A 21294-nucleotide genomic window follows, 5' to 3' on the forward strand; every position below is an offset into this window, starting at 1 on the left:
CCACCAGGGAGGCAGACATGTGGCTCAAGACACCAGCCAGCACTTTTGGGGGGTCTGCACCCCAGCCAAGTGCCCAAGGGCTGCGGCGATCCCTGAGCGGGGCATGGGGAGGGAGGCACTGCTTGACCCCGAGGATGGGATTAGTGTAATTGCCATGTCCATGGAGAAAGCTCTCTGAGGAGGCAGAGAGCGAGAAGATCCTGTTACATATTTTACATACAGCTCTTGCCTTATGGACAAGTCGTGCCTGCTCCTAATCTGAGATCAGTGAATGACAGTATTTTATATAGAACAGTAACTTTTGATTTACATATATAAGAGTTGTTGATTCTATCTGTGTCCAGATGTCTGGAAAAGGAAGCAGCTTTCCCCCACCTCCCTCCTACTCCCTGAGAGGCTATTAACCTCCGACTGACGCAAACTAATGTGCAGTCACAATTCCCCAGCTCCGACTCAAAAATGCAGACATTACCATAATCGGCTAAAACAAGTATTTATAAACATTTCAATGGGCAAGATATCATCAGCAGGGGCCTGGAGCATTTGTCTTAAAATTTATTAACCAACCAAAGAAAAAGTGGCATAAATTAAGCAGAGGTTCGCTGTTGCTGCTTTTTAAGAATAACCTGATGATATGGAATAATCTCGCAGACAATGTCATGAATTACATGACCTCATGTTTCACAAACGCGACTCCTTCATTGCTACTATCACAAAAACAACTGACTTTATGGCTGCAACTCATGGGAAAAAAAACTGATCAAGTGTTTGCTTTCTATTTTTACTACTGTTATTTGGAGAAATCTTCAAAATCCAGCTACTAAAGCTCAGGATTTCTCCCTCCCCAGCTCAAATTTTAATGCTGCCTCTAAAAACTACAACTTGTGAATTTGTTGTCTTGGAACTGGGTGTATTTGGACATCCCGTCCTGGAACTTGGCTGAGCTATATTCACGTTCAAGAGACTCATCACACGTGGCTGAACTTTATGATGCAGTAGCGAGAAACTCCTGCTGATCTGCAGTATGGTTCCAGAATAACTTTATTTGTATGAATACAATTGGTGGGGATTTAGCTGAGCTAACAGAATGGATCAAGTCCTAAAAATAAGCGCAGCAAAATAAAAACTTTGCAAATGCACGCATCAACTTCTTTTTCATTTACTTGTAAAATTGTTTTAAACGATTTTCCATAAAGCTATTGCAGATAATGGGTGCCTATCATTACAGAACCTCTTTATAGCAACCTTCTCCTGATGGGACCAGGAGGGGATAAAAGAGTCCACAGATCAAATAAATCCTGATCCATTCAAGAGAGGGTGTAGGCCATTGATTTGTACTACAGGGTTCCTGCCAAACAATGAAAAACAATCTCAAATAATCTTGAAATATATGGCACATGCAACTGGGAATTGAGATAGAAAGGCTTGTGTGACATATTCAAATCTCCCAAGATGGAGATTCATCCATGAATCAGCATCCTGCTCAGTCACTTTATGTTTTAAATACCTATTTCTGCTGGAGCTGCTCAAAGCACAAGCACGGCCAGGAGCTGTACACTCACAAAAGAAGTAGGATGATGGAAATTTGAGGACCAAGCCAAGGTCAAGGAAAGCAGACAGAAGGAAACAGACTGCGCTTGGTTTTTCAAATTTCCAAATATCCCCAAAATGAGCCACTTTTCTGAGAGCAGAGCATTAAGGGTGCCTGGGACAAATCACAAATTCTACCATGGCCCCTTCATGTCCTACATTGAATTGCCTCTACAGCAAAGACAATGTTTGGAAACCAGCTCTTGTGCTCTCCCAGTCTGGCATCTAATGCTACCTCCTGCCTGCTGAGCTCCATCAGCACCCATGGTGCTCACAGGAGTCCTTCAGTGCCTCAGCTCCTTTCAGCTCAGGGTCCCAGTGCATCTCTTGCAGCTGCATAAACCATGGCTGCACAGGAAGACAGTGGGATTAAAAGCCACATGTACACAAAGCAAGGTCCATCACTGCTTTTCAAGTGTGCCATGGATGACATGGAATGGAGAGCGGGGCTAAGTGCTCATCTGCAGGGGCAGCACCTCTGGGGGCTCCCACACCAGCCCCGTGCACGTGGGGAGGAGCACGCGAAGATCCCGGAGCTCACTTTGCAAAATTCTGGCTTTGCCTTGTGAAATGAGTCCACGTCGCTCTGCGAGCGATGAGCGAGTGAGTCAGGACCCGCAGCCGCCTGGCTCCAGCTCTCCCCTCCCGAGCCCAAAGGTTGGGAAAAATCTGGGACGAGTATTTATGGGTTCAGCGCTGCAGCTGAGGAGCCAGCAACGCAAGAGCAGAACACGGTGTTATTTGAGTTGCATCTGCAAAAGCAGTTGCTGTAGCTCTCTCTCTCTTTTTTTTTTTTTCATGAACAATTTAGACCTATTAAAAATAACGTTTTATAAAAATAGAAGAGCGATCTCAAATTTATCCCACAGTACTAAAAGCACGATTCCTGTTCGTGTAAGGGGGCCAATGTAAGTATACACACAGGACAAATTTGACCTAAACACCGCAAATAAACGGGTGTTTTATTTCTGCTTTAAGCACCGCAATGAGCAATTAAGCTCCAAATTTCAAAGCTATTAAAGTGACTATTAAAGTGACTAACTCCCACTGAAGTCAAGGAGAGAGAAACATGAAGTCCTCTGAGGGTCTGTATTTTAATGCAGATTAAATATTTATTAACTATTGCAATCCAACAAGATTTCAGCCTGAAAATTTCACTGCAATCTCTGAAGGAAATGGCTGGGAACAATTTCAGTTACATATAAACAAAGACTGCATTCTGAAACCCAGGTAAAGCTCCTACTGCCTTTGCCAAATAAAACCAGCAGGATCAGCCAATTTGACATAAGAGGATATTTATCTGCTATAGCTACAACACCCCGTAGGAAAGTGTGGCATGGTCCATAATTGAGTGGTAAGTTATCTTTCATATTATATTTTTCTTATGCAATTTATCTCACAGTGATTAAATCAAAAATATAAGCAGTGAACTTACCCAAATTCTTTGATCAGGCAATTGGAACTGGGAGCAAAATTGAAACAAAAACAACATATTATTCCTGCGTTGGAACCCTCATTGCAATCAATCTACCTACTAAGATTTTATTTAAAGACACTAATTAAAATGTTATCCTGCATTATTTGTTGCAGGGGGGTGTCCTCTTCCTAAAAATGCAATCCTTGTAATGAAAAATTATCGTGAAATGTCATTAAATTTTCTAATTTTCATTTTGTCCAGGCAGGGACAGGATAAGGACTACAGGGTTTAAGTCTTTAAGCTCTACTTCAGAAACCTACTCAAAAGATGCATCTGTTTGCTGTCATATTACCCAGTTAAAAAAAAAGAAATTCCTTCTTCATGAGATGGCAATTTTCAGAAATAAACTCACCTACAGAAACACAAGCTTGTAGGACACAAACAGTAATTCCGGAGATATTTTACATGGATAAGTCCTGCCAGCAGAAAATGAAAACTTGTGGAGCACTCCCCACCTGTACTTTTATAGGGGCGAACAGGACTATAAAGGAAAAACAGCTTTTCTGCCATTCCCCAGTCCTCTATAAATACCAAGCCAGATTCTGCCTTTGCAAACAGGAGGCTCCTTTCTATTAAAGTTTGCAAGAGAGCACCTTTTGGCATTTACTTTTTTGACAGGACATGTGCTGGTGGTTTAGTTTTCTTTTACAATGTACTAAGAGTGCCTGTTACACTGCTGACCTTTGCATGGATCCCTCTCGCACCATGTTTAAGACGTTATCCCACTCACTCAGGTAAGTGATAAAATGAAAGCCAGGCTTTGCCGTGGGTTTTTTTATTCAGCTGCACAATGGGAAATGGGGAGGAGGGGGTTCAGCAAGGCAGGTGCACAGCCAGCCCTCCCTCCTGCCACAGGGTGCTGGCTCTGCCCCACCTGGGCTGGCCCTGCCGTGAGGAGGTGGCATCTGACACCTCCTCCTCACACTGAGGGACTTGGTGGCAGCACTGGCACCTTCCTCTGGCACCAACAAGAGGTTTAACCAACCCTCTGTGAAAAAACAGGAGGGGTGAAATCCAGACATCCTGCCCATTAATGGGAAAATGCCCAACGTCTCCATTTCACCTGCACATCCACAGCATACTGGCCTGACTCCCAGTTCCCCGGGGAACTCAGTTGGCCATCACTACACAGAAGAGTATCCAGCTCCTTCCCTGTCCACCACAGCCAAACTCCTAACAGTGAACTCTCCCCCAAGAGCCCCTGTCCCACCCACTGACCACCCAACCTAACACTGGCATCAGACCTGTGACACCTTCAGAGCCCCCTGAATCCAACTTCACTGAACCACACTGAGTTACACCTTCTGAACAGTTAGAGAGCACTAAGCAAAATAATACCGGGTTTTTCATCAACACAGTACCTAAAATGCCCTCATTTAAATAATTTACAGCCCCTTATCTGCTCTAACAGAATAAGTCACTCAGTGGAGAAGAACCAGTCTGGTTTTACACCAGGGACACAAAGAGGACTGAGTTCCTGTTTGTCCATTAGTGCTATCTGCTATGAAATGGGAATTTTCACTTGCTGTTTTCCTACTTAGGCAAACTTAACTTATTTAGGGTAATCTCAGCAAGAAGTGTTGAGCTACTATTAAATCTTGCACATAAATTCTCAGTAATTTTAATACACCTTAAATACTTATTTAATGCTTAAAAATACTTATATAGTGCTGTAAATACTTATAGCACATAAATACTACTAAATACTTCAATACTTAGATCCGACACTTCCTTTGGAAACTGAAATTAGAACAGGGTGCTTTTCTGCACTCTCCAGCCATGCAGTAGTATTATGTTTGTGCATCTGCAACCATATATGCCATCAGCTGCTCTTCCCAGTTCTCCAGAAGTCCCATACTTCAGAATATATTCCATATAACTTAAGACATAACAACTTAGGACTTCATTGGAAAAAGAAAGCAAGTGGTGGCAGATTAATGGGGTGTTTTGCCCAAGAATTCAGAGGAACCTGAACCAGAGACAGGAGCTCGTGGTTGTGTGCTTAAAATACAAGATGTGTTAATAGGCTGCCATTACTAAAATGAAAGAGCCCACCGTCAGCAAGGGGTTCAAATTTGCAGATACCACAGAGCATTTTATTTCAGGTATAAGATTTAACCCAAATTTTTAGCAAAATCTCCTTAAGCAAGGAGGAGGAAGACAAAATGAGGTTGTGGTGCCGGTGGAGAAAAGCAACGTAATTTGCACACAGATCCTCTTCCTATACTACATACACATTGCAGTTGTTACACCATTTTAGAGACACCCTCCTACGTGTTTGTTATTCAGGAGTGTGGCCTAGGAATAAGAGAGCAGCCCTCACACAGCACATCTTCAGGTATGGAGGAGCAGGGATCCTACACAGTGACCGCACACACTATAGCCCACAACAGCTGCCTAAAAAAGATGGAGCATTTGCATTATGAAACTGGAAAAACATTGGGTGGAAGTTTTTATCTCTTTTATGGGAGTCCTTAAATATAATAAAATCGCTTGACAACTGGGATGCTCAGTTTTGCTGGCCCTACTTTGAACCTGCACTGAGTCCTCGTAGTCAATACTGGTTCTACTCGCCCAGAGCACGGGAGTGCTGAAGAAGACACGAGTAGCTGCCAGTGTTGGTAGCTACGCTGTGGTTTTGGAGGAACACGGTTCTAAAAGATACATGTAGTTCGGATCTGGCTTCCTCTATAATCAAAACATGTTGTTTCATCTGCAAAACATCAAGAAGCTCAGAACAATGCTTACGCTTTTCCACCACAATGGCCCAGTAAAAACTGTGTGTTTTAGGAAATCCAAAAATGACTAAGACTGCATTCATTTCTCTGCACCTGCTTTGAAGCATCAACAGGCTTGTTTACAACATTAAAATTCCCAAAATACTTACTTGTGGATGAAACAAGAATCCCGGGGAAGGTCTCAAGTATTTCTCTTTTAAAGCTTCCAGTGGGTCAGTTAACTTTCTTTTTTCTACTCTGTAAATGTTAAAATTAGATTTGCTTGTGATGAATCAGTCTCAGATAATAGTAATCATACAGCTACTCATGTTTAAAATAGGCAATTATGCATCAAGTAATTCTTTTCTTAGAGATAATGGTACCAGATAAGGGAGGACAGTCAAGTCTCAATACCCAGGTACAGCTCATTACTGAGGTGGGGGGCTGTGAATCTTCATTAAAGGGAGATGATACCACTTATATACAGAATAAACCTATATAAACAGGGAACAAAAGATTGGTAATAATTATAACAGGAACCAATGAGCAGTTACTGAGTACTTTTATAAAGAAATAAGACAACAGAGTGTGGTCTCAACTCAGAGGAGATCAAGGCAACAGAGCCTTGAGCAATGGGGCCATTCTCGCCTGCCCATGCAGGACATCACAGCCATCACCCTGGAACCCTCTCGTGTGCATGAGGGAGAAAGGTGGGCTTGTAGGAAACACACCAAATCTGAGGTGCCAGCAGCAAAGACTGCAATCCACTCATGGGCATTCAGGCAGCAAAACACAGCATGAACAATTCAGAAACAGTGTGGGAATTCGGGGCTTTTGCTTTTTCTGTTATTGATGTGTATGGTTTAAGGGACAGATCCTCTTGTCCACATGCAGATGTAACTCACGGAAAAGGAAGGCTCAGTAACAACTGGCCTCGTGCTACGCTGCCAGAACTTGTACAGATTTCATTAGAATCACTGAATGGTTTGGGTTGGAAGGCACCTTAAGGATCATCTAGTTCCAACCCCCCTGCTGTGGGCAGGGGAGTTTGTAATGCAATTTAATTAGTTTGTAATGCAGGGCCATAAAGGACGGATCATTATTTCCGCTGCTTCAGGCATTTTAAATGAATATGACGCAAAGAAAACCTATGGTCTAATACAGATATCAATCTGGCATGAAATAAAACCATCTCACTAAATAGCATCATATCCTGTTTCTTCATAATGCAGACTTGCTGTCTTATGCACAAGCATTCTGCAAAAACTTTGCCCACAGCATTCCTTTATCAGATAAAGTAATAAATTAATGTAATTTACACGGCAATAACCTTCTTTTTTTAACAATAGGCTGTAAAATCAGTCATTTATATTACAAATATTTTTATGGCTAATATTTCTCTAAACTAATTTAGATGCATGACTTTGGCTGGTTACAGAAAGGGCAAGGGGGCTGACGTACAGAGGATGCAGGTGAAATTCAGATCCCAGTGAGATCCATCTTAGCTCTACTGGGAAACACCAGGAGGTCTGGATTTTACCACTGGTTTTTAAAACCTCAGCTCACTGACAGTGTCTGCTTGTTCACGTGTCAAAGCCAACACTGAGGCTCCCACTGACTTCAGGTAGATCTATGGCAGATCATTCCAGGTAGATCATGGATGGGGCTCTGAGCAACCTGGTCTAGTGGAAGGTGTCCTTGCCCATGGCAGGGGGTTGGAAGGAGATGATCTTTAAGGTCCCTTCCAACCCAAGCCTTTCTGTGATAACTCTGTGATTAAGTAGCCCACTGGAGAGGTTTTATACACACAAGGACACTGTGCCTTCAATTCCATGAATGAAATGCCTGAAGAAATCAACCCACTACTCAAATAATGGTAAAAAAGGGCAGAAATCACTCTCAATTTCCATGTTTTTAATATTCCTTAGGACCAATGTTGTACTTATGAGATACTCCCACTGAATTCAAGAGGAACTGGCAAGGTGGAGTACAACAGGCACCCTGGGGAGATGCACTGTCAAATCCAGGGGAAGCCAGAGTGGGTAGCATTTTGGGAAAAAAAGAATTTCAGGCAAACCAGTTATGTCAAATACACAGCAAATATACAAATATTCAACACTGATGCCAATTCATTTATGGGTAAGAGAATATATTCAGCTTCTGCATATCAAGCTATGCAGGCTAAACTAATGACTCATGGCAATGAGGGCAGTCACAAAGACTTGTTAATTGCAGCATTACCAGCCCTGGGGCTGGGTGGGAACAGCTGGGATGTGAGGTGGGATGTGCAGGTCAAAATGCAGCCTGGACCACCCCCCCCCATGCCCCCACAGTGGGATGGTGCCTCCAGGGACACTGGGAGGGGGACAGGGTTGTGGCCCTGGCTGCCTGTCCCAAAGGATGCTGAAAGGCAGCAGACAGTCTGTTACCTGTAAATGGGATCCATAAAGAATGGGGTGGGCCTGGCGTGCTGCAAAGAGGACTCTGAAGCTTTCCTTTGCTCGAGGTCTCCCCCCTTCTTCTCTCCAAAGACGTGGTTCTTCCGAGGCTCGGCTTGTTTTGTGCTGCTGGCTCGACTTCGGCTGCCCATGCTGAGATCCAGCGGCTGGTCCTGGCTGGCTGCACAGGGGGCTGCTGCCTTTGAGGGTATGGGAGTAAGTGGCTTCTCCTCCTTACGCTTTATGGTGAGGTCAAAGGGAGACTCAGAGCTTCCCTTTGGGATCTTCTTTATTTCACTGGGTGATTGGGGCTCCACTTTCAAGGGTAACGGTCTCAAGTCTCTATCAGGAAATGGATACATTGATTGAGAGAATGCTGGAAAAAACGGGAGGGGAAACATGGAAGGGTAAGGTAAGGCTCCGACTTTTTTGTCTTGCAGCCCCACAAGTCCTGTTGAACCAAAGTACTTTTCAGCAATAGAAGCAATAGCCTTTATAGAATCATTCACCGCTCCTGACACCGCAGTCTGCTCCTCTAAGGATGGTGAGAAAATGGAATGATTGCTGTGGTCTTTCTTATTATTTATTGACGCCAGGCTCTGCAGAGAGCTTACTTTGTCTTTGAACATTTTACCATTTTCTTTAAATTTCTCTTTCTCACTTTCAATGTCACTTTCCAGATCAGAGCCCGAGGTGGTTTCCAGGTCACTGCCACTGGGGGTACTGACATCGTCAAGGTCAAGGTCACTACTCTCTGACTGGTCACTGAGTTTCTCATGCGGCCTCTCTTCAGAGGACCCTTCTGGTTGAAGCTCCACTGGCTTATTCTCCCCTACTGGTGGTTGTTTATTTAGTGCCTTCAAAATATCCTGGGTGGCTGGCAGTATCTGAGGATTTGTCATGAGGGGACTTTGGCTTTTGTTTGTCTGATCTGCGCTTGGAAGTCCTTTAACAGGAGAACTAGTAGGTAGCAAAGGTGGCCTGTGGTACAAGCCTGAAGGAAACAGACCGGGGAAGCTAAAAGAAAATCCAGGAGCTGTTGGAAAGGTAAGACCAGCAGGATGCCTATTGGCTCCAAAATAGTCAGCAAGGCCCGGATTTGCATGATTCATATTAACCATGGACGTTTTATCCATAGCTGGGGTTCCAGGAAGAGAAATGCCTTGGCCAAAAAATCCTCCTGCTGCAAAATGGTTCTTGCCCTCACAAAATCTCCTGTGTTTATTTAAGGAAGACGTAGTGCTGAACATTTGTCCACAGTCTTTGCACTTGATTTGGGTTCTGCAATCAGCATGCATGCGCTTATGACGACAAAGGTTTGAAAACTGAGTATAGGATTTATGGCAGACCTCACCTGTATGTAAACAACAACAACAACACATCTCAGGCTTTATGGTAATTGCCCCCACCCCCAAAATTGTGCAAATAACACCATTTTTTTACCCACCAAATGTCAACGAGGAAGCCGCAGGGAGAAGTTTGGGTGCACAAATGTACAAAAGCTATTATACTCTCCAAAGCAAGGCAGACAAACGTCTAAAGACAGAATCAAAACCCGCTCCAACAAACCAGAAAAGGTCTGGAATCACTAAAAGACACACTCTCCTCGTTTGATCTTTGCATTGCACAGTGTTGCACAGTCAGTACTGTTATTCCATGTTGCATCAGCCCCCAGAGCCCCACCAAGAGCCACGGTGCTGTGACCCTGTATGAACCCACAGCACTCCTGTGTGAGAGCACAGGTGTCTTCAAATGACATCCATTCATGTCACTATTCCCATGTGGAAATTAGTCATTAAAATAAATATTTGCAGGACCAGACAGAGATGGAGCTGCCTCACAGAGCTTTCAGTCTGTAAGACCACAAGGATAGGAAAGAGGTGAAGGAGGAGACAACAAGGTATTTCCAGGTATAATCTTGATAATAAACAACACTTTTTTCCACTTACAATTAAAAATTTAATCTCATGGAAGTCCAGGCTAGAGCCTGAGTAACCTCAGCCTAGTACTCTGATATGTCCAAAGCATTTCTATTTGTGTAAAGCATAGTCCTTACAGGTGCCTGTGATGCCGTAACTCTAAATCCCACATCTTAATAACTTTACTAGTCATAACATTGCTTATTTGCCTCTTGCACATGACAAAATACACTGCATTTTGAAAAAAATTTAATTTAAGAATGAAGCTGTATTTATTTGCACGTCTGATGCTCAGTAAGAGCCCAGTGGATTTCCTTTCAAACTCCTTTGGGATGAGAAATAGTTTCAGCCTCACAAAAGCAGCACTTGGAGAGAGCCTTGGGACCACAGAGGGGAGCAGATCTACCTTGGGAACACAGCCCTGATCTAGCCTGTGACACTCAGCACAGCTTCCAGTAACCATTAGCAGCAGCAGGAGGCTGGAAGTGCTCCTGGTGGTACAGAGTGAGACACTACGAAGAGCCCATCACCATCACGTCACTGATCCAAACAGGATTCTGCACGTTCCTGATTTTCTGGCTGCTACAAAGCTTAGGGAGCAAACTGGGGCAACAACTAAGTTATAAGTTAAAGTGGGGTTTGGAAGAGGGTAATGCTCAGCTCCCCAGTGCCTTTTTATGTCCCCTTTTGGCATCCTTTGGATAAGCAGGAGCATTGGGCAAGTCTGAGGCTTGCGCTCTTCATTATGCTGAAATTTGTCTGTACCTCTGCACTACCTTGCTCCTAACAGTTGTTTAAAAACAAGGCAGCAGCATTATCAGCAAGCAGTGTTATCCCTCTGCAATAAATCTTTTTTTTTTTTTTTCCCAGCCAGGAAAAAGCATGTGGCCGTTTTATTTTTATTTAATTTGTGTTATATCATAAACTCTCATCTTTCACACATCAAAGCCGTGCAACAATACACATTGTGTATTCTCAGGGCTTTTTAACAATCATTTTCATGATTTGAGACAGTCTGACATAATTTACAATGGCTCTATTTTAAGCCCGCAGAGGAAACTGAATTGAATGTATCCCATCCTGCACTCTTGGTTCCCATGAACTGCAATCACGTCCTCTAACTTCCACTCTCACCGGGGCCGCACTAGCCTTCCTGCTCCTCCGAATCTCTGCCCTTGAGAAACCTGACCACTTGTTGTCATCCCTTAACTGTTTACCTCTTCAGGAGGCTGCTCCATATCTCAGCAACAATGCTCCTATTGTTCCACGGCCCGATCCTGCCCCATCCACCCGTTTTCCCTGCTCACATCCCACTGACATCCCCGGGACAATTCGTGGGGCAGAGAGAGTGCAGAATTGGGCCCAAACACAGGAAATTCGCAATGCGGTAATTCAGGAAGAATGTTTGGTGCTGTGTATCAGTAACTGTTCCTGCTGGAAATCTTCATTCACAAGGAGAGACAAGAGAGAAAAGAGAGAAAATTAAAAGTATAATGAAAAATATAGAAGAAAAAATATGGAAGGGAAACAAAAACAAAAAAAGAGAGACATGAAAGATGAGGAGAGATTATTCTAGTTCCTTGAAAATGCCTGTTTTCCTCTTAAGTACTTTCTGCCCCTTTTTAAAAATATTTTAATTTTTTATTTGCCTATTTAACACAGAAATATTTTTTATTTAATACAGAACTATTTATTGCTTACTTTTTGCAGTATGAAGCTCTGATTTTTCTGCTATTTTCTCCTATTTTTAGCCTCATTGCAGGCACAAAATTTCTGCTCCCGCCTCCAAACTTCAGGTACAGAACCAGGCCCCTTACCTTCACTGCTGAGGTTTTACACAGTGAGCTCCCCCTGTTCCCATCACGTTGCTCACAGAAACCAAAATTAAACTGACCCAAATGGTGACATGAGTGTTGCATCCATAATTTTGCACAAGCTTCATCTTGAATATTATGGAGCAACTTCTCTCCATGTGTAAAGCAGAACAGACCATATATATTTCTCCAGACAAAAATATCTCAAATGCATGCATTTCCAAGGCTAGGCTAAGGTAGAATTAAAAATAAATAATGTTTTATGAACTTTTGATCTTCTACCAGATTACGTTGAGTGCCTGCTTCTTATTGACATGGTTTTATTAAAGACAAGGCTTTGCTCAGGTAGGCTGGAGTGGCAAGGGGGTGAAAAGGGAAGTATTGGCACAGATTTAGTCTTCCTAAAGTCTAGGAAGTTCTGCCTTAGAGAGAAGTGGTACAGTATTAAATTATTATTCTCCATTAATATATTCCAAAGTCAATAGAATCAAGAAATACTCAGTTCTGGAGAAAAGCAAAAATATACACTTAGAATTGAGAGATATCCTTACAGACTGTTAAGGGAGATGAAATTCATCATTTGACTAAATGTATTTTATCAGTTTCAAAGCTAAATTCAATCAATAATGGCAATACCATGAAAATATGTAAATATTTATCATTACAATCTCAATCAAACAATTAACAACTGTACCCAGGATTTCACATTTCTGAGCATTGAAGTTATTTGAAACTATTTAATGAGGCGCTGCTTGCTCAAGGTGCCTTTTGTATTTAACAGGCACTCTGTTTAATCCATGGGCTCAAAAGGCTGGAAAATAAATTTTGGGCCCAGCTTGAAGCCCTTGCCCCCTGGAGTAGTTTTACTCCTGGGGACTGCCACCTGAAGCCTGGGTGATCATAGTGATAGGCACACTCAATGCCCCATGGATTTTGGAGGAGACTCTGTCTAAACGGACTGTGCCACCTCCACCTCCATGGATCAACTTTAATTGCTTCCATGTAGCAAAGCAACATAAGCCAGGTTTGATTTCACCTATTACACCTTACTACACTCTTTAAATCTCAGTGCCATACTTTTAAGCAACTAACTTGTAAAGGAAGCTTCCCTTCTTGCAGCTTTTATTGCTCTAGAGACCCCAGGTTTAACACAAACTCCCAATCTGGATCCCGAATTGCAAAAACTAATCTCATGCCGAAGCACACTCTGTACCACCATTGTCTCTGGACACCAAATTAGCCAGCAGTTAAGTTTGCATATTTTCTGCTTATTAAAAAAAAATTACTGTAAGTACTATTTTGAATATGTTCAGTCTATTATGGCATGTGGTTTCTATTTGGGGAGGCTGGAGATTTTGCTAAGGCAGTGAGTAATTACCTTAGTGTTGGTGAGTTTTCACTCAAGCTTGGGCGGTGCACTGTAATAAGAGACAGTTGCCATAAACAGACTGGTACGAGTAAATCATGGTGTGTGGCCTTCTGGTGGAAAACAGATATCTGCTCTAGGTGACCCTACCTCCCTCTCATTGCTCAGCAAAGCTGACCAAACATGTGGTCTCCAAAACCCTTTTGTTCTGCTCTTACTTGTAGGTCGCTCAATGGGGTTTCATCCCTCACATTGTACACGTGAAGAATACCAGTTGCTGTTTGGATTTATCAGAATAAATAGCAACAAAGAGCATCTGAGAGATTACTTCATGTATGAGAGGTGCCACTTAAGAGACTTTTATGTAAGATGTTGCAATAGGACTATCTGAAGACTCCCCACTCAACCAGAAGGTGGTGTTTTCTAACTGAGGGTAACTACTTAACCTGCAATCAGCTTTAAAAGTTATTAGTGATATTTAACATTGGATCTATTTATATATTTTTCTCACTGAAGGAATCCAAATCAAAAGTATTATTAACCCAATGGCAGGTTACAGATCTTGCACAAAGTTTTTTAAGACAATACTCCTTCTCTAGAGGAATTATATAAGCTTGTGGCCAATGGTTTTTCCAGCTGTGGTGCCAATATTTAGGTAAATTATTGCTGAGAGCAGCAAAAGACTAAGAGGTCTAGTGGACAAGTAGGGGAAGTGGTCATAAGGTACCTTTCAAGCCACAGCAGGTGCCTGAAAAGGCTGTGGTGGAAAGTAGCAGTACTAAGAACAATTTTTAAAAATATTTTCTGCCTGTGCTTCCCTGGTGAAAGGGAGAGATAGCAACCTGCACCCTTATCAAGCAGGGTCTGGCTCAGCAGCAAACACAACCCATGAGACATTAAGGATCTGATTTAAGCCCAGTACAGAGTCAGGCTCACGTCCAAGGCAAGTTTTATTGCTGGGAAAGATCTAATAGCTCATTCAGTACTTAAAACTCGGGGCATGCAAAGGAGCCTCAAGGAGGGCAGCAAACTGCTCTGACTCAAACTCACTGCCTCTGAGGTTTGTTTCCCAACTCCAGCAAAAGTCATGGCATCTGCTGTGGAGACTGTGGTGCAAAATTAACCCCTAGAGCAGGAAGGAGAGCAGCCAGCTCAGCACGGTGCAAAGCAGTGAGGCTGCACGAGGCTGGCATGGCTCCTCCCTGCTAAATCCCACTCCTCGCTTTGCATCTGTGCATGGAAAAACATCCCAGGGACAACAGGTACATTTATACAACACACAGGGTCTGTCTGAAAAGGAAAATCAAATGAAAATAACTCTTTGCATTGGATCACAAATTACCCAGAACTCATTTAACTACTCACAACCCACACGACACCGGTGGGCAGTTCAGAGGGAGCAGAACACAACCTCCTGCTTCCAGCTCGCCCTGCTTTACAGCAAAAGAAACACTTAAACAAACACATTTAGTTGAAGACTTACATATAAAAGGTTTGACACTGCTGTGGATGTGTTTATGCTGTTTGAGGCCTGAAGAAGTGGCAAAGGTTTTGCCACACTCTGGACAAGCGTGAGCACGAGCCCCAACATGCTGGGAACGAATGTGCCTCTGAAGGTTGCTGGGGTCCGTGAAAACCTGCTAGGAAATGAGTACTGATTAACCAAGAAACTTGACTGTGGAAGAAGCCAGTTATTACAAGAGTCTTTTAAAATTCAAACCTTGGAGCTATTTTTGGGAGTGCCTAAGATTAAAAACCTCACTAATGGGCATCAGTGGGAGCTGTGCCTGCAGGATGGGGCCTCAGTTTCCCAGGATCAGCCAAGTATTGGGTGGATCTGTTAACCCCTTTGCAGCAAATGCATTTGACCTGGCCATTAGGAATCGCACATTTGAGGTCAGGGACTTCTTGGAAAATGTGTCAAAATGTGGTTGCTTGAAACCTCTAAGCATTACTGAAATAAAAATACTTTATATCAACAATGGAGAGTGTGACAGCAAGAAATCCTGTACACAATACAGTCCCAGAAACCAGGGCTCGTAATGTCAATAGCAATTCCTTTTATTGCAGTAAATCCACCTAAACCCAACTAGGTTCTCATGCAGAAGGCCCAAGCTTTGGGGATCTGATGAAAAGCAATGCAGAGCACCACATCCTACACAAATAATCCACACAGCAAGCCCAGCACAGGGAAGTGACGGGAGATGCTCTAGAGATGAGCTGTGCTCTCTTAGTGCAGCTGGGGCCTATTGCTATTTCTTATTTTCTTTTATATTGCAGTAGTGTCCTGAAGTTTCTGGTCCCAACAGCTGGCACACAGCCTGGGGAACTCTCCACCCTGCGTTTCACTGGGGTTTCTTGCCCCTCAGTGCCTCTCAGTGACCTTCTTACACCCCACCAATCCTCTGAGGCTACCAAGCCCTGAGTTTGAGGTTGCTCAGCATCCCGCATCAGTGCTCACTTCAGACTCCACAGCCATAACCAAATCAAAAGGGGTAGAAAAATAACATATTTATAAAGTAGAAGTGTAAACCCTTGAAAAACCACCTGGAGCATGGCAGAAACCCTACACCCTCCTACATCCCAGCCCAAGGTATCCCCATTTCCATGCTCCCATGTATCCAGCAGCACAAGAAGTGCCAGGCAGCCTACAAATTCACTGTACCTTGGCACAGTTCTCACACTCGTAGTGCTTCCCGCTGTCGTGAGACATTTGGTGACGTATCAAGTTGGACTTCCAGTTAAAGGCTTTGGGACACTGGTCACACTTGTACTCCCTCTCCTCGCTGTGTGACAGCATGTGCTTCTCCAGGCTGTGGAAAGAGGAACAGGGCTCAGCATGGTCCATCATACACGTGGGCTTATCAGTGGTTTACAGGAAGAAGAAAGAGCAGAGTGCACAGTTACAGCAAAAAAAGAAAATTCTTTAATAGCCCCAAAGGCCCAATCCTGACAGAAACAAGTTTTTGAACACCAGGTTCACTCCAGCCAGGAGGCAGAACCTCCTCCTCCCTACCAGAATAACACATCCTCTTATGTTTTGCCAGGTCACTTGCAAATGCTCCAGGAGATGCTGCTGCCATCTCTCCCTAAGGAGATTATTTCATACACGTCTCAGTATTTCACTCTGGTAATTCTTCCCTGCAGTCTGAATTATTTCTACCTTATGACTTTCCCTCTAAACACACCTTGGATCCCACCACCTGCCATAAATCCACTCCTTTGATGGTAATCAATTTTTCTTACAGCAGGAATAGATGAGGAATAACACCTCTGGAGTAGGACAGGAGGAGTTTAAGAAGCCTCTAGATATGGTACACTACAAATGAAGTTATTCTTGATGATTACTGTTAACTGTGTTCAACTGTGTAGTTGTTTAGTCACTAATTTCTAAGTGGTTTATTCAGTCTATTAGTAGGATATTCAATGTCCACCTAATTTCCGTTGCACGTCTTTGAATTAATTTTTGTCTCTGAATTGTTATTATTCATTTGTAGTGAACATATATTTTTAAACACCTGTATTGCTTGGTCACAAACTGAGTCATAACTCACACTACTGCTTGGGGAAAGATCACTACATAATGCAAGAGTAGGTCCACAGAAAAGCCACTGAAAACTGTGATTTTTAGCCCAGGATGCCCAACTGGATCAACCTATTCTCACATGAAGTTCCCAGTGATCTCTGCAGAATCAGTGACAAAAATCTACTGGGGTTACAGTCTTGTTTGGGTTGTGCAGCCCCAATAGCAACCTCCATCCTCAGCCAAAGGTAATGGAAATACTTTCACCCTGTGGATGCTCTTATTTCTACCTCTCTCCTTCCTTCGGGGAGGAAAAAGTATTTCTGGCTTCTCCTCCTAATATTTTTATACCAAGTGACTCTCCATCATGCACTAATAAGCAAATTTGCCATAAGACCCAGACAGATGCTTGTCCCTGGCTCTGGCATCAGCTCCCTGACTCTGCTGCAGCTCCACGACTCCCTATCAGCACTGGGCACTCCTGGACCCAACATTCTTCCTGCTCAGCTATTTCTTCATGTAGTTACTCGCTTCCCCAGCCATGGCTCACTTGGGCCTTTTATTTTATATAATCTGGATATAGTACATTTTGGCACTTTTTTGCTGTGAACTGTCTTTGTGGTGTATGAGCCTTTCAATAATTCAGGAGTTGGGAGAACAACTGCATTCCCTCTCATTTTTCACTCTTTCTCACAGTACTGCCCATCTATTTATGATGACTCGTTCTTTGTTTTCTGCCCTTTCTCTTCAATATTTAATATTTTAAGCTAAATTTACATTTCCTCAATGATTCCCATATGTTAGATATCATCCTATGGCTCTCAGGGAGAAAAGGACTTTAACACCACATAACTCGCATATGCAAAACCGTTATGGACAAGAGTCCTGCCTCATCCAAGCTGTTGGAAATCCTTCTGACTTATCTGCCTCCGTCAGCCCCTTCGAATCAATCCCTCAGACTGAAAATTAGACAGGTGGAGCCACACACTGCTCAACATCAGTGGGTGAACAAGACCTTGTGCCTGCACAAATTCCTGCTCAGTGGGGCTGACCTAATATGTGATGCTTGGTACATCATGTTTTAATTTCACTGTCACTAATTGTGTGGAAGTGAAAGGATCAGGTCAGATAACGCTGATCTGAGATGCCCCATGTGATGCTGAGCCACCTCCACTCCCGTCAAGAGGAGCAAAGGAGTGTCTCTGTTTTGGGAGAGAGGGCTCCATCTGGCAGAACAAGCACCTGGAGCCTCCAGGAGCAATTATTCAAAAGGACTAACACTGGGCATGCAGAAATCCATGCTAAGCTCTGACAGACACCACGACACCCTGAATCATGGACTAGTGAGGGTTTCTGTGAAACACACTAAATACTCCAAATTGACAAGTCAGCATTTAAGGGGCATATGATTATTAAGCAGTGCAAACAGACACACTGCTATCCCAAAAAGGGCAGTTCACAGTCACTTCAACTGTGCCCACACAACGTGGAGAGGAAAGAAGACACTATGGAATTGTGGGAATCCAACTGAAGCCACTGAAGAACTTGCATCTACATTTTAAGCATCTACTCCTACCTTTGTAAGTCTGGGAAGACTTGGTCACACTCTTTGCACTCCTGGATTTCATGAACATCCTGAAGGTCATTCTCATTCTCAAGCTTCTTCTGGAAGTCCTCCTCCACCATGGAGAAGGCGGAGTGAGGGGTGCTGCAGGGGAACTTCTGGTGATCTACAAGCTCAGCCTTGGACTCGAAGAGCTGGTCACAGTCCTCGCAGCGGTACTGACGCTCCTCTGGAACACAAAGGGGTTGGGCACAGGGAGACCACATCAGTTTTCAGCCATTTTTAACCACCATCCCATCAGGAGTTGGATGATGGCATGGTTAAATGAAGAGCTATTCAATTAAAAAGAGAAGAACCTCAAAAGAAAGAAGGATTCCTAAGAATGCTTTATAATAATGCTTCAATTCTACAATATATGACAGTGCAACACTACACGTTAACTGCCTGGGATCAAATAGGGATCCCTAACACAGGCTCAGGACAAAAGTCAGTGAATTTATATACCATCCTAAATGGAACTATATATATGAGGTCTAAGGTGGATCTCCAGTAGAGGCTGAAGGAGATGACTCAGACACAAACATCAACATCTAAAATAGCCAAAAAGGTGTTAATAGTTTTTAAAAGCCTCTTCATTTCCATGAGTCCTTTTGCAGCACCCAACCCTGTTCAAATAAGCCAGAGACACATGAAGTTGAAGTCCTTGCTTTAAATTCCATAACATCAGTCATAATGTTTTTCTCACTGAAAATGAGTGTAGAACATACTGGAGTGTTACTTTGGAGTGAATACTGCATTCCATTAATTAGCAATTCCTGCAAAAGAATAGATTAGCTGAAGAAAATCCCAAAAAACAAACTTGGCAAACAGTATCCCATGATTTTTCTTCTGCTGGGTTTTCTACTGTTGGTCCACATGAGGAGCCAGACACCCTGGTCTGGTTCCAGATAAAAATGCCCAGAGGCCCTAAGTCAGAAAGGCACTGAGGAGTCTGGCTGAAATCTCCAATGTATGTGCTTGGTTGCTACTTGACAGTTGAGCTGATCCAGAGAAAGCGTCACAGGGTTCTGTTCTTGGCTGTCCACAAGCAACACTTTGGCTCAATCTGCTTCTAAATCAGCCCTGTGGGACATAATCCTGCATGTGACTGCAGAGATTTCCTCTGGTGTCATTTATACAATAGCTACTTGACCATAGGGACTAGGCAGGGAAAACACTGTGCTGAAAAGGGGAACATCTTTAGCAATAACTAAACAAAGTTACCACTGGAGGAAAAAAAAAAAACAAACACAAAATCAAATGGGAAGGAATGAATGAATAATCCCTACCTTTTTCTTAAGACAACAAAAGATGCTGCTTTAAATGTACAGGCAGCGAAGAAAGTGCAGACCTTGATACTTCCTGCCCTGGGAAAACCCCTGTGTACTGTCCTTGAATCCCTGAGAATTTGTAAAATGTCCCTGTTGGCATGAACTGCAACCTACTGGGCACCAAGCAGATATCCTACACCCAGTTCCCACTGTGGCTGTGTAACCCATTGCCTGACAGGCAGCACAGCAAAAGGAGATTCTGGAGGTGGGGAACAAATCTCAGCAACAACTCAGGAGTTTCAGACCCAGAATCCGCGTGTGGGATGAGCATAAGGAGGAAGAATGGTTGAAATGTCCTCACAAGTGACAACATTAACAGTCTGAGATTTCAAGAGCTGGACTCAATGATTCTTGTGGGTCCCTTCCAACTCAGAACATTCTGGGATTTTGTGGTTTTCTCTTTTCAAGGTAACAGACGTTCGGCTAAGTGACAAAAAATAACCTATAATCAGGGTCCAAATGTGTCTTGCAGGATCAGCACGGCCTTAAGATAAGGACATGAACTCCTGTTCTTCTTTTGCAATACCCACAAGCCAATCAAATTTCAATCAGAAAAAGAGGGGCAGCAGATGGACAGATACAACCATGGTCCAGCTCTCCTCCCTGGCTGCAGTAAAGCCATCCCAGATTTCAACAGGATTCCAACAGAGGAGAAATCTCCCTACATTTTGGCTTAATTTCAGTGATACTCTCAACCAGATGAAAGAGTAAGAAGGGGCTAACCGTGGATGTCCGGAGCCATTGTCTCATGTGAATAATCTTCACTCTTCATGAACAGTAAGAGCTCCTCTCCTGGTTCAATATCTGCTACCACTCTGTAGAATATCTGGAAAACAAACAAAAAGAGAAAGCAACGTGAGCAGCACGACAGGGAAAGAGGTATCAGCCACTGCTGGTGAGTGTTACAGACCAAAACCATGTGGCCAGAGCCCGCCCTGTCGTGGTGCTGCTGCTGGAGAGGAGCCCACTGACTGTGGCAGGTCTGCTCCTTCCAGCCCCAAAGCTGTTGTACTTTGGGCTCTGTGAGGACAGAAAAGGACGAGTGCTTTCAACAGCCTCTGCTGCAAAATGAGCTGTGTGATGACTGCAGATATCACCAGCAACTTGTGTGTTGAGTTACACCAAACCTGTGAGCAGAGTAGCCATAAAACACATCCCTGAGTAATCCCTGGAAAGGGGAACTCCTGTTGCATTGGGAAAAGGTACTAAAGTAACTTTAATGGTTGGACTCGATGATCTTAGAGGTCTTTTCCAACCTTAATGATTCCATAATTCTAAAGCAGACATGAGTAGATGCTACTGGTTAAGCCATAGACATCCATCCCCCATTCCAATCATCTACGCAGTCCAGAAAGCTGTGAGGAAACAGGCTTATACAAACCAATGAGCCTGGTTATTCCTTAGCTTCAAATGGAAATCAAAGGAAAAATCAGTCCTGGATGAAGAAACACGGTGAGCAGCCAAAGCTGCTGGTAGTGACCCTGGCCAGTGACCTGGTCCCCTCATACAGGTGATA

At 43.4% G+C, this 21294-nt stretch overlaps 1 protein-coding gene across 8 annotated transcripts in view; it reads right to left on the minus strand.

Moving 5' to 3' along the window:
* Window positions 1–21294, minus strand: part of MECOM (MDS1 and EVI1 complex locus) — a 333582-nt gene that overhangs the window by 15287 nt on the left and 297001 nt on the right. For 3 of the 8 annotated variants that reach the window (XM_051781688.1, XM_051781692.1, XM_051781693.1), the window contains 7 exons: window positions 20502–20604; window positions 18421–18637; window positions 15987–16134; window positions 14805–14961; window positions 8214–9576; window positions 5955–6042; window positions 3026–3052 (listed from right to left, as the gene is read on the minus strand). In XM_051781688.1, coding sequence (XP_051637648.1) covers window positions 3026–3052; window positions 5955–6042; window positions 8214–9576; window positions 14805–14961; window positions 15987–16134; window positions 18421–18637; window positions 20502–20604 — 2103 coding nt within the window. The remainder of the gene's footprint in view (window positions 1–3025; window positions 3053–5954; window positions 6043–8213; window positions 9577–14804; window positions 14962–15986; window positions 16135–18420; window positions 18638–20501; window positions 20605–21294) is intronic. The other 5 variants (XM_051781689.1, XM_051781694.1, XM_051781691.1 and 2 more) reach the window with 5 other exon arrangements.

This window comes from Manacus candei, unplaced genomic scaffold, assembly GCF_025592945.1.
Source record: "Manacus candei isolate 608988 ecotype Guabito, Panama unplaced genomic scaffold, ASM2559294v1 h1tg000015l, whole genome shotgun sequence".
Lineage (NCBI taxonomy): Eukaryota > Metazoa > Chordata > Aves > Passeriformes > Pipridae > Manacus > Manacus candei.